Source organism: Neofelis nebulosa, chromosome 2 (assembly GCF_028018385.1).
Source record: "Neofelis nebulosa isolate mNeoNeb1 chromosome 2, mNeoNeb1.pri, whole genome shotgun sequence".
Lineage (NCBI taxonomy): Eukaryota > Metazoa > Chordata > Mammalia > Carnivora > Felidae > Neofelis > Neofelis nebulosa.
In genome coordinates this window covers 79,668,407-79,682,872 of record NC_080783.1, presented here as the reverse complement: position 1 = coordinate 79,682,872, position 14,466 = coordinate 79,668,407, and the positions used below count along the sequence as shown (strand labels likewise).

At 40.9% G+C, this 14,466-nt stretch overlaps 1 protein-coding gene across 7 annotated transcripts in view; it reads right to left on the bottom strand.

Moving 5' to 3' along the window:
* CACNB4 (calcium voltage-gated channel auxiliary subunit beta 4) overlaps window positions 1-14,466 on the bottom strand; it is a 258,639-nt gene that overhangs the window by 9,961 nt on the left and 234,212 nt on the right. For all 7 annotated transcript variants that reach the window (XM_058715272.1, XM_058715277.1, XM_058715273.1 and 4 more), the window contains one exon: window positions 12,015-12,110. In XM_058715272.1, coding sequence (XP_058571255.1) covers window positions 12,015-12,110 — 96 coding nt within the window. The remainder of the gene's footprint in view (window positions 1-12,014; window positions 12,111-14,466) is intronic.

The window sequence follows — 14,466 nt, the reverse complement described above, 5'->3', positions numbered from 1 at the left end:
CCTGCATCAATGTGAGGCTTCCCTTAAGCAGAAGTCCCCATGGAAACAATCTTTTCCCAACATTTATACTGGAGTGTTTTCATCACATTGATCTCTACTGCATATGTGGACCCTAATATGCAAAGCAGTTTGCAAGTCATTGGTTGCAACTGAGAAATGTTTCGCAACTAGGCAAAGAATAAGGTGACTTCAGTCCAAACCGACTGCTGTTTGAGAAGACTCAGCCAGTTCAACTCATGCAGAGGCTTTCCCCTTATTGGTAGACTTCAGGTGTTGTTTCGTATGTTTTATTTATTCATCAAATATGTACTCAGGACCTATTTTGTGCTAGGTATTGTAAGTGTACAGAAAAGAAAACAGACATCATCCCTTTGCTTAAGAAGCTCCCCTCTTCTAGTGGGAAAGACACGTAATAAACTCCTTAATACCCCAAGTCACACTGGGACTTTAATTCAGAGCAATCTAGAGACAGTTAATGTTCTCAGCTGCAGCTTCCAATTCTGAATTTAGAAGGAGGCCCAGAGACACATGTGAAAGTTGGACTTTAATAAGGGAGGGAAAATTATGAGTAAATCAAAGAATTCTATCTGTAGAGGGAAGAGAATAAAACAGAAGAAGCAACGGAAGAAAGAGACCATGTGGCCCATGAGAGAATGGAAAAACAGCTCGTTCCTACAGAGTCAGGCAACATACACCCTTATAATAAATCCCCTGTTCCACTAAATAACTCAAAGACATTTCTGCCTTTTGCAATCAAAAGCCCTTTCCCCACCTTAAAGTAACCCATCAAATGTCGAATCTGAGAATTATTCATACTGCTCTGATATGAACTTGCATTCTGACAGCTTTGCAGCACTGACTTGAGTGGGACGAGAACAGGCTTACCCCAGAGAATGTTGCACAGACTCAGACAGATGACACAGGGAGAAGAAAGTTGAAACTGGGCAGCACTGGAACAAAGGCCCACTCTGTCAGCCAGTCCAGGCTAACACGGTTCACAGTTTCTAAACTGTGTGTGATTTGGAGGCTGCTGTTTACATAATTTCATTTATGCTAACTGTCTAATTCACCCTCATAGGTCTCATTCTATAATGCGGGTTCTCAACAAGGTGTGGTCTCAAAAACTCAATTTTTTTCCTTTCATAGAGTCCCAAGTTAAAGAACCTCTGAGGACACCTGGACTGAGGGTCCTGACTGTCACAGGACAACAAAGCCCAGAGAGGGCAAGACCAGGCAAGCAGCCCCCACAAAAAAGTATTATTTGAATAAGGTTTATATCCACTTGGCTGTTCCACACGCTACAGCTATACCGTCATGCTGCAGATACAATTAAGCATACAGTTTATTACAAGTAATTTTAACAAAGTACTCCTCTTTGCCAATGGACAGAATTTGTATCCATCAGCACACGGCTGTTTGCTCAAGCCTCAATCATTTCTAGGAAACGATGCTTTTGCACCTGCTAAAAAAGACAGTTATATGATGGAAGATGATTTGAAACTGTGCTTTCAAAAGCACAGAGGAAAGCAAATTTCAGCTTCTGAATGAGTACTGACATATGCGGCTTATTTTCAACTAAGAAGAATTTCACAGCCTGTATATCTGTGACAATTTTTCTTTTCAACTGTTGAGGAAATAACACAGCTGATTAGACCAGAGTGTTAGAAAGTGAGTATAAGGGCATAAATTTTTAAAAATATTATACATGAAATTCAGAGGAGCAGCCCCATGAATTATGCAAACTGGCTTTGCCAATTTTTCAAAAATGTAATGGTTCAAGTCTAATTAGTTCCTTACTGTGCAATACGTGAGGCCTCCAGCGTGGGATATGGACTCAGAGAGTTATCTGATCAGCAGAAGAGGGTGTGGGTAATGGGACAGTCACAGGCAGTGAAGAGGGACCCACTCAATGACACCATGCCCTTGGTGAGTGCCAGAGATAGGGTACCACTAAGCTGTTTTCAAAGCTCTACCACGGCAAACGCCTCTGCTATACTGTGATGGGATATTTTCTTTAGCTGAAGTGGGCAGAAATAATGTGGCTGCTAAAGTAAATACATAGTGAACACAGGAGTCAAAACCATTGGAAAACCAGGCACAGTAGGTCCCTTTTCTGGATAAGCTCATTCAGGAAAATGATATACTAAAGCTTTATAAATAAGAAGAGTGAAACCCAGGCCTCCAGCTCACCCAGTAGTTCAGAGAACTAGATGACAGGGACGAGAGAAAGCAAAAGACTGATGCTGAACTGAATGGACATGAAGAAAATTGGCAATATCTTTTTAAAAAATTTAAGTACTTAACAATCTGTCTGGTTCTCCATCCACAGAGCATCACAAAGTTTCCTATGAAAGGCACCTGAATTAGGGCAACCAACTATCCTTATGTGCCCAGGACTGAGTGTTTTTGGGTACTTGGGACTATCAGTGCTCAAATCTGGAAAACCCAGGGGGAACTGGAATAGTCGGTCCTCCTAGTTTTTACAGAACATAGAGCACTTCTCAGTTCCTACAGTGAGAACTGGAGCAGGTCCCATTTACTTCTGGTACATTCTTTGAGGAGGGGAGATACAGAGACAGAGTGTACAAGTCTTTCTTTATAACTATGAAATTCATCCTTTCTAGCACAGAAGGGAATGTCTCATCAAAACTAACATATAATTTGTAATAAGTCTTATCTAGCAAGTTTAGCAAGTTGCTAAACATTTTCTAATAAAAAGTATATTAGGCTTAGAAATTAATTTTGCAAGTTAATTTTACCTTTTTTTTTTTTTTTAAAGCTGGTGCATGACAGAATACTAGCTAGTGAGGACATTAAGTACAAACTCTCCCACGGTATACGCATTGTTTTACATTTATTTATTGTGCATAGATAAAACCTCATGTGGGGAATCTTTCCTATTTCTAGGAGGAAAAAAATAATAGGGGTGGGTATGTTTTTATTTCTTTGCTACTAGAATAAAGAGATCCTGAATCTGCCACCATTAAAAAAACAAACAAACTGGAAAATACTATTCAGTAAAATAAAATGGCTGAATGGCAACTATGTAATACTAATTATAAAATAATTAACCAACGTTTCTTTCATATCACAAGTGCATTTTTGATATTATTAAAGCTTTTGAAGTCCTGAGTACTTAACTAGTGATGGGAAACTATTACTAAATTAAACAAATCTAGGAGGTATTATGGGGATAAAGGAAAGCCTACCGATATTGTGGGGCTCTAGCAGTTCATCTCAGGTACAGTTTCCAGCTTTAATAAGCTGCACAGGAATGACAATCAGAATTTGCCACTAATTTCGGGGGCGGGGGGGACATGAAGGCAAAGAGTACCAGTGACTTTTATCCCTTGTAGTTCCTGTCTTAACAATCAATGATGTTCATTAATGAACCCACGCACATTTCCTCACTACCCCCCTCCATCCTGTCCATTCCTATTCTTCAAAGAATATAGCAACATCTACCCGTGTTACTGTCTGTAGAAACACCCAGTGTTTTTGTTACGTTCAAATTAATCCAATGCTTTAAATCATAGCACTGGTGGGAGTGAACTATCCCTAAGTCCATATATCTAAGTTGGGTGGCTAAAATCCCTACAACAAGAGAAGTCTCCTTTGGATTGAGAGAACTAGATCCTATGTGGCCTTGTTTCATGAAGGAGACATCTCAAATTGATTACTGTCTTTTTCAAAAGCAGTATTATGAATTAAACTGTGGATGTCCAGAGGCTCTGTAATAGTGAAAGCACCGCTGGTGACAGTACTTTAAATAGATGGATGAATCCACACGATTCTAAATAATTTACATAAAGTGGCTGGAAGAGGGCAGTGGAAAATTACTACCATGATAGCAATATGATCAAGGATACGGGGCACCATTATTCACTTCAGAGTGCTTGTATTTAATAGAATAAATCTGAGTCTATTCAGCAGTGGAAAATAAAGGGTGACAGAAGAGAATTCCTATGGTGACTGTAATGTTAGAGGTTTGCAAGACTCCGTGAGGAGATGAGTTCCCCTCTTGCAGAGAGAGCGATCAATGTCGTTTTACACGCTCAAAAAAATCACCCAGCTCAGAGAGCCACAGGGTCATCTTATGGTAACACAAGCCAGCTTGTAACTAAGTAGGATTAAAGGATTACATTTCATTTATATATTCAATTGTCTGCCTGTCTACTTTTCTCACCATGTATTATGTAGCTCTTATTACCACGGTACTGGGCCAGTTCGAACTTTGGCCTTCTTAAAATGTACTATTTTCAATTTCTCTGAAAAGGACAAGGGTACCGATACCCAGTGAAACCAAAATGAAATCTAATCATGTAGTGTATACATGAATATTCCAACTACAAATTCAGGCCAGTCATATTAAAAAAAAAAAAATGGGTCCTAGGTTCATTGGCCCCTCTTCTGTCTGCATCCCACGTTTTCTTCTGTGAATCCAGGGAAGTCAATGAGGCACTTCTTCCCTCTTCCAGAGTAGAGCTGTCTGTGGCAGATTAAACATGGCCACATATTCTTTTGATGCTCCCTGCACTGAGATGGAGAATTTATGTCCTCTCTCCTTGAATCTGTGCAGCTTCTGTGACTCCTTTGCCTGGCAGAATGCTGTAGAAGTGATGCTGTACCATTATCTAAGTCCAATATCTAAGCTTAAGAGATTGGAATGTTTGGCTTTCAGAGCCCTGGGAGCTGCCATGTAAGAAGCCTATATCCCTGTGGGAGAGAGCCCATGGAAAGGCCCAGCAACCATGTGGAGACAAAGAGGAAGGAGCTGGCTAAGCCCAGCCTTCCAGCCATCCCCAGTAAGGAACCATGTCAGCCACCGGCTGAATACCACCAAATACTCATTGTTTGAAGTCACTAAGTTTGAGGGAAGTTTATTGCACAGTTATGGATAAACAAAACATTGTCCCAGAACAAGGGTGGCGACTTTGGTGCAACTTTGGTAGGGTGGCTACAGGCCTGCCTCCTGCTTCTATAAACAAAATTTCACTGGAACACATGCACTCACTTACACATTGGGTATGGTTGCTTCCCTGCTACCAAAGCAGAGTTGAGTAGTTTTGTGAAGAAGACCATAGGGCCCACAAAACCAAAAATATTTGCCTTCTGGCCTTTACTGAAAAAGTTTGCTCACCCCTCTCTTAAAAGAAGCTTCCCCAGGGTGCCCGGGTGGCTGAGTGTTGGACTCTTGATTTTGGCTCAGGTCATGATCTCATGGTTTTGTGAGTTCAAGCCCCATGTTGGGCTCTGTGCTGACAGTGCAGACCCTGCTTGAGATTCTATCTTTCTCCCTTTATCTCTGCTCCTCCCCCACTCATGCTATCTCTCTCTCAAAATAAATAAATAAACTTAAAAAAAAGAGAGAGAGAGAGAATCTTCACCTGTGAAACCCAAGCTTCTCTTTCCAGGAGGATAAATAATAACCAGTTTGCTGCCATTTACCATCTGATGCTGACTTTGGCCAAGTCTTATGTTCTTTGGAAAGCCAATTCACCTCTCTTGGTCTCAGTTCCCTCCTTTGAAAAATGAGGAGGTTGGACTAGATCAATCTTTCCCTAGAAGTGTTCCACGAAACACTAGATTCATAGGATGCTCTGTGGAAAAATGGTTCCACAGTCAAAATTTAAGGGAAACACTATATACTATCCTGATGGAGATATAAAACACTCATTAGCATATTAATGCAACTGTAGTAGAGAAATCAGTTTATCTTTGTTTACATAAGTTGTTTCTTCAAACATTTTTGGTATCAGAACTCTCCCCATAGTACCTGCTGACATCACATGGAGATCATATTGGGAAGAAAACACTCCAAGAAATACTACACTGGCTGCTTTTCAAGGTTCCTTTCTGCTTCAACAATCCCTGAGCCTAGGATTCATTTTTCTGGCTACAGAGAGCTAAGTTTTTTCAGCACTATTTTAGACTTCCCTTTCTAAAGACTGCTGCCTTTAATTTCTTAGCAATGTGCGACTCTGCCAGTATAATTTGCTGACTTTTCAGATTGGAGATGTAGTGGCCAATTAAGCAAGTTGTAAACTCTCCTAGAGGAACTAAAATGACACAGTGATCACCAGTCTTTCAGTGACAATTATAATCATGGTCTTAAAGTAAAGTAGGGACAAATGCAGACACATTTTTAAATTACTACTAGTTTTTATAATCCAAAGACTTTTTTTCACACGTGCCAACATAGAGTGTAAAATTCCTTCTTAGCATTACAAATGCTATTCAAACAATATCAAATGAACATGTTTAATAATGTAAACAGTGTTTAGAAAATATTAAATACAAAGTAACCTTACTTATCCAGACTGCTTGTTTAATATTTCAGGTTATCCGATCAATTACATAAAACAAGAATTTGCTGCAGAGGGGAGCCTGGGTGGTTCAGTCGGTTGAGCGCCCCACCCTGGATTTCGGCTCAGGTCATGATCTCATGGTTTGTGGGTTTGAGCACTCACAGTGTGGAGCCTGCTTGGGATTCTCTCTCTCTTTCTCTCACACTGACCCTCTCCCTCATGTGCACGCACATCTGCCCATGCTATCTCCCTCTCTCTAAGTAAATAAACTTAAAAAAACTTTTGCTGCTGAGACATAATAGAGCAAGACTGTCTCCCAAGTGCCTGAGGCTGTGTGAGGTTCCTGACATGTGGACAAGTCTTAAGGGACCTCACGGTATTATTTGCAATTAAGTATGCGCCTATATTTTCTTGGTTCCAGCTATTTCAGAGGTAACAGATGCATCATATACACAACTATTCAATTTTCAGCCCTCTCAGAAGCTAAAATGCCTCAGTTTTAATAGGACACAAGTATTTTCTCTAATAGTCATGAGGAATACATATTAATAAACTCATTCTCATAAAAAGATCAAACTAAAAAGAAACAAGTTTAATTCACCTAGAACGTATCTCAAGAAATCACTTACTAATAAGACTTCTAAAACATTACTCACCGAGACTTACGTATATATTAGCCTAAACCAGTGGTTCTCAACCAGGAGTGATTTTTTTTTTTCCCTAAAGGACATTTGGCAATGTCTCGAGACATTTTTGGTGGTCACAATTTGGAAGTTGTTGCTGGCCAGGGATGCTGCTAAACATCCCACAATGCATAGGACAGGTTCCCATAACAAAGAATTATCCAACCTAAACGGTCAATAGTGCTGAATTGGAGAAACCCTGATCTAAACCACTCTTTTGGGGTGCCTGGCTGGCTCAGGTGGAAGAACATATGGCTCTTGATCTCAGCGTCATGACTTCAAACCCTGCGCTGGGTGTAGAAATTACTTAAATAAAAAAAACTTAAAAAAAAAAAAACACTTTTAATCTATAAGACATTTCTGAAGTAATATCTGTAAGGATATTATGATCTACCAAATTGTTTGCTAAGAGCTGACTTAGTCAACTGCAATCTATTTTTTAAAAAGTGAAGTGTAGTTGACATATCCTATCAGGACACACTGATTCCACAATTGTATACATTACAGAATGCTCACCACAAGTGTAGCTGCCATCTGTCACCATAAAAAGTTATTACAAATTATTGACTATATTCCCTATGCTGTACTTTTCATCCCCATGGCTTATATTCATTTATAACTGGAAGTTTGTACCCTGTAATTCCCTTCACCTATTTCCCCTGCCTCCCCTCTGGCAATCATCAGTTTGTTCTCTGTATTTGAGTCTGTTTTCTGCTCTTTGTAGCCAACTGTAATCTTATTAGATTATACAGTCCTTGAAGGCAGGCACGTGCCTTTGAATCCCTAGCACCTAGCAAGGTAACAGGCCTAATGCTTGAATAATATTTGCTAAATGTCATTCTTGTAAGTGAGCCACACGGAATTGAGATGACCAAATATTTGAGTTTGTCTGACTTAACCATACGGTGACATGGATACTGTGTCCTCAGACATGCTCACGGACCATCGGTAGAAGTATCTGATCTTAATGCCATTTTGTTTGTTTGTTTGTTTAGCTTCTTTTTTTTAATTCAATTTTTTATTTTATTTAATTTACATCCAAATTAGTTAGCATATCATGCAACAATGATTTCAGGAGTAGATTCCTTAGTGCCCCTTACCCATTTAGCCCATCCCCCCTCCCACAACCTCTCCAGCAACTCTCAGTTTGTTCTCCATATTTATGAGTCTCTTCTGTTTTGTCCCCCTCCCTGTTTGTATATTATTTTTGTTTCCCTTCCCTTATGTTCATCTGTTTTGTCTCTTAAAGTCCTCATATGAGTGAAGTCATGTGATTTTTGTTTTTCTCTGACTGACTAATTTCACTTAGCATAATACCCTCCAGTTCCATCCACATAGTTGCAAATGGCAAGATTTCATTCTTTTTGAGTGTCAAAAAGAATGATCTTAATGCCATTTTGAAACAATGAGGATATCACTTTACTTGACATATTTTTTGCTTTTAAAATTTTTAAAAATTTTTTTTAAATGTTTATTTTTTAGAGAGAGAGAGAAACAGAGCACAAGCAGGGGAGGGGCAGAGAGGGGCAGAGAGGGGCAGAGAGAGAGAGAGAATCCAAAGCAGGCTCCAGGCTCCGAGCCATCAGCACAGAGCCCGACCGGGGGCTCAAACTCACGAACCATGAGATCATGACCTGACCCGAAGTCAGACGCTTAACCCACTGAGCCACCCAGGTGCCCCTCTGCTTTTTTTAAATACTCTTCTCTTCCTTGGGCTCCATAGCCTTCATGGTTTCACTAACATCTCTACACTGATTACTTCCAAAATCTAGATAGAATCAGTCTTGCAGTTGAAAAGGGTCTTAGACACCATATCCTTCAGCCTTCACCAGAAGAGATTCCTCCTACATCTTGACATCTGTTTCTAGAGGCCACTCCACCTCCACCCTGCCTTCAAATGAATGCAGTGAGAGACTAGGAGCTCAGTACTTAGAAAGGCATCCCATTCTTCCTGGCATTTGCATTTGAGTAGACTTGTAAAATGCCTTGCTCCTTGTGGATGAGTCTGCTCACTCTGTCCAGTGAAATTAGACACACGTACCTGCTCTCTAGTCAACACAGATCTGCTCCCAAAACTTCTGCAGATCTTGGGGTCACCTCAGGGACCTCACAGAACTAGGCTGACTGCACAGCGTAGACCCTTCTACCTCTCTGAAGGTAGATATGATCAACGAATTTTGAGGTAATAATCTGTGTTTCTCCTTTTGTATTTCCCCCTTTTCTTTTCTACCACTCATGCAGGTGGCAGCGTCTGGGCTTCCTTGTCTGGGGGGCAGGGGAGGGGGTGCTATGGCAGGAAATTGCCAGCTCTCCATTTCCCTTCCTGGGTTTTGTTTCCCAAAAGCCTAAATTGGTTGGAGAGATTCTGCTGACTCAGGAAACAATAGAAGGTGGGGATGCTTTTAGATACAACAAAAGCAAAGAGGAAGTTCCGTTAATAGCAACAGTAGGGGAAAAGAGGGAGACACCTCCTCTCCCCCAGACATAGAAGAGAAAGGAACTCTCCTGCCAATGTCCCAGAGAGGAGGCGCTTATCTAAAGATTCCCTGCCTTACCAAAGATTCTCTGTTCCAGATGAGGTTTGATGCAGCAGAATATCCATCCTTAAGGACCACATGGGCATGGCCAATGGTTGTCTGAACTGGAACTCCCCCCCACAACTCCCTCAACTTCCTCAACAACCCCCGCCCTACCCCACCCCCAGCCCCCATCCTTGCCCAGTTGAGGTCTTTGTTCTGCCCTGAAGATATTTCTTGCACAGCAAAGTTGGGGCCAAAGATTCACCTGCACTACACAGCTCTGTGCAGAGGTAGAGAGGCATGGGAAACAGAGCTTTGTTGGAGTCAGACAGATCTAGGGTTGAATCTTGGGGCTCATTTACTAATTGTCACCTCCAACAAATTTCTTAGTCAGGGACTTAGCTTCTTTCCCTTCTAGAAAGCAGGGATAATGTTATCTACTAGAGTACTCTCAGATTTCCTGGAAAATTTGCTGTGATGAGTGAAGTCAGCAGAAACCCCGGGATGGGGGTTAGGGGACCTTGGCACCTTCCAGAACCACTACAGCATTCAAGCCAAGGCCACGCTCTCCACAGGCTGCTCCTAGCCAGTGCCTGAGCACAGCGTGGGGACTAGAGCCTGGACATTTCTGCCAACATGTGACAAACATGCAAGAAATCTGCATCTCAGTCTGAGGCTCCTTCTATCCATTTCTCCTTCCTTCCTCCTTTCCTTTCATGAGATCAGACTTAACGTCTGATCAGAAGGCTCTCCCGCCTTCTGCCCCTTTCTCAGGCATTTTCTCCAATCAATTTTCAGTTCTAATTCCATTTAGGTGTCTGCTTCCCAGAAGACCCAAATTGATACAACTCTACATAAAACTATTCTAAAAATTGGAAACAATAGCATAGTTCCTAGCTTTTGGTAACTGTTCGATAAAGGTTAACATCCTTTAGCTGGGAAAGATTATAGAGTCAGGGCTGGGTAATACATTCTTCAATATACATGCAGTGCTTTAATCATACATCCCATTTTGCAAGTGGACTTCATTCATAGGCCATGTGTAGTGAGGCTTCTTAACATAGCACTCCAGCTATCCAAATTATCTGTGGACAGGTAACCAGGCGTGTATATAGGTGGGTGGGACTGTGAGGGCAGGAAACTGGCTTTGACACCAGATAGATCTAATCTAATCCTAATTTGCTGTGTGACCTTAGTAAAATCATTTAACCTCTCTCTCTCTTCAGTCGCTTCATCTACAAATGGGGATAATATTGCCTACTTTACTAGATAACAGTGAAGATTAGAGATAATCTATGTAAAGCATCTAGCACAGTATCTGGCCTATCCAATAAAAGGATGCATCATACTCTTATTGCCTTTCATTCACTCACTCGTCAAAAAAAATATTTACCGTGGGCCTACCATAATAAAGGACTGAGATAAAACAGTAAAACGGACAGGGACAGATCCTTACAGAGCCTGACAGGTTAGGCATGGCACAATGCAAAGTACATCCAATAATTATAACAGAAACACCTAGATGGTGCTTAGTATGTGCCAGTCCCTGTTCTAAGAGCTAAGAGTCTCTCGTTGAATCTTTATACCAACCCAGTGAGGCAGATACTTGCTGAAGATTACATAACTAGTGTGGACTTGAACAGGGCAATTTGGCTCCACAGTCCATACTTTTTGCGGCTATGCTGTATTGTCTCTCTAAACATCTGAATTAGATTTTATGCTTCCACAGAGCATAAATGATCCTTACACAAGTATATGAAAAAATCTAGTGAATCAAATCAGTAGGAAAGACAGTTATTTCCTTTAGACAAACACAGGCACAGAAGTAGTAAATCAGCTGAGCAGGAGTAGACACTGATCAGCCACTGGTGACCCATATGATAGCAGTTATGTCCCCCAACACCCACCAAAATCTCTGCCATTTTCTTGGCTTCCAACTCAGCAGCTGTTTTCTGGCAATGGCACTAGGAGTAGAGTTGCTATGGTTTTTATGGTTTTTCATTTTTCTTAACCCTGACTTCTTCTTTATCTGCTATAACCACAGGGCTCTTCTTGTTCCCATAAATTCTCAACCTTCAAGGTCCTATCTTTTCTGCCTACTGGAACTTCCTGGCAGAAAAGTTAAAGAAAAGTCAAATCAGTATGTTTTATTTTTCTTCTCTGTTCATAAAAGTGCTGGCATGACTGGATTAAGTAGTTTGCTGAGTGTTTGCGAGGTAATCAAGGTAGCAGGCAAGGACATCAGACGCTGAACACTAGGTTTAGTTCTTACTACATGGCAGACACCCCCCGTTTCTGGATGCCTGAATGTAGCCAACATGACAGCAGCACTTTGTTTGAAAAATACCTTAATGTTTACGACAACATGTCATTGCCATCATTCTAGAACAAAAATGGCAATGGTAACACGAAAACAAACAACAACAACAACAACAACAACAACAAAACCACCACTCTCTCCTGTCTAGGCAAGAATGATTATGACTAAACACAATGGTACTTACTGGGGGGCATTGTGCAAGTTTATCAGCTGCCACCAGTTGAACATTTAAGTGTTTACTTTGGGACTTTCCTCTAGATTTAATCAACCGCTGTAAAACCTGATAGAAGAAGACATAAATCAACAAGTTAAAAGAAAACTAAAAAAAAAAGACAAGATCTTTTAAATAGTCTGTTTAAGCCCTGAGTATTAATAGAGAAGAAATACAATATGAAAAACCATATATATATATATATATATATATATATAAACTCTGTAATGACATCACCCACTTACACTGGCTCTCAGTTATAGTGGATTTGATAGGTTCATCCTATTCTCGCTCCGTGTGAGGCCTTGGTGGGATCTTGAGTTCCCGCCCTAGATTTTACCCAGAGAGTTCAAAGAGAGCCCTGCAAAAGTGGAGGAACTGATCTGTACCAGGTCATTTATGTCCATATTCAGTTGAGTAATATTTTAGTTCACTATCTCAATGTCAGATAAATATCAGTCACTTATATATTTGGTTCTTTTGGTCACTGATAATTATTAAGGTGTTCCAGTTTAACTTTACATTAATAAGAATGATTTTATGATAGAAATCTAGGCAAAACATTTGCACTGGCATATTGCTACATATAAACCAGTGAATATCTGTTCTATAAATGCTATAACCGCATTTGCCATATACTCCCCTCTCCCTTACTTTTTTAAGCTGAAACAGGGTCCTTCCCCCAAAACAGTACTAGTCAGTGAGGCTCTATGATAACTCAGTGCATATATCCATAGGTACCCCTGTTCCTACACTTAATGACCCCATGGTGACTGGAGCAGGGGTGATGGAGGTTGAAATCTATTCTACTGCAGTGAAGGATGCTTGAATCTCCTTCAGTTCTGGGCCAAATAGACCTCCAGGTGGTCAAGGCAATTTCAATCCATTCTAATGGTTCTCCAAAGGCCCAGGTTTGGTCAGGATTCCCAAATCCATCCTGTGCAGAACCAGTGCCCAGAGAGATGGAAAGCTGAGGGGTTGGGGAAGGGCACAGCTTCTCTAGACATTCTCCACCTGTGAGAGATGACTGGTTGGAAGCTGAATTGGCATTTTAGCACTAAACTGAACTCTTGGAGGCATTGAAAATAAACTAATTATTAAGCTTGTACCTCTCTAGAATATCTATTTCACATTACTTATTACAATATCATCTACCTTTGTGGCATAAAGACACATGGCAGATATCCCATTGTGTTTAATCACAGCGTATCTTATTCCTTAAAGAAGCCAACCTAAGCATATATATACACACATCAATTACTTTTCCATAATAGATTCTATACAGTAATGTTTGACTCTATACACGATTAATGTAGATTCCTTTCTTGAATTACATACTCTCTCAACTGGGGAGAGAAGATAGGTGTTACAAGAATCAATACTACTCAAGACATTTACTAGGACAGAACATAAGTCTCTGAAAAGCCATACTTTACTTTTCCTCACCTTTCTTAATCTTTTGTTTCTATTTTGCTCTTGCATAACTGCCCAGTTGGGGAACCACAACAGACAGGGAACTTCTTTAAAACAATGGCTATTCTTTATTTGCTATCTTAGGATTTCTAGAAGCTGTACAGACTACAGGAATTAAAAACCGCCCATTAAAAAGGGCCTCAAATGTGGAGAAACGGGAACCCTCTTGCACTGTTGGTGGGAATGCAAACTGGTACAGCCACTCTGGAAAACAGTGTGGAGGTTCCTCAAAAAATTAAAAATAGACCCACCCTATGACCCAGCAGTAGCACTGCTAGGAATTTACCCAAGGGATACAGGAGTACTGATGCATACATAGGGGCACTTGTACCCCAATGTTTATAGCAGCACTCTCAACAATAGCCAAATTGTGGAAAAAGCCTAAATGTCCATCAACTGATGAATGGATAAAGAAATTGTGGTTTATATACACAATGGAGTACCACGTGGCAATGAGAAAGAATGAAATATGGCCCTTTGTAGCAACATGGATGGAACTGGAGAGTGTGATGCTAAGTGAAATAAGTCATACAAAGACAGATACCGTATGTTTTCACTCTTATGTGGATCCTGAGAAACTTAACGGAAACCCATGGGGAAGGGGAAGGGGAAAAAAAAAAAAAAAGAGGTTAGAGTGGGAGAGAGCCAAAGCATAAGAGACTCTTAAAAACTGAGAACTAGGGGCGCCTGGGTGGCGCAGTCGGTTAAGCATCCGACTTCAGCTCAGGTCACAATCTCGCGGTCTGTGAGTTCGAGCCCCACGTCGGGCTCTGGGCTGATGGCTCAGAGCCTGGAGCCTGCTTCCGATTCTGTGTCTCCCTCTCTCTCTGCCCCTCCCCCGTTCATGCTCTGTCTCTCTCTGTCTCAAAAATAAATAAACGTTAAAAAAAATTTTTTTAAAACTGAGAACTAAATGACGGTTGATGGGGGGTGGGAGGGCGGGGAGGGTAGG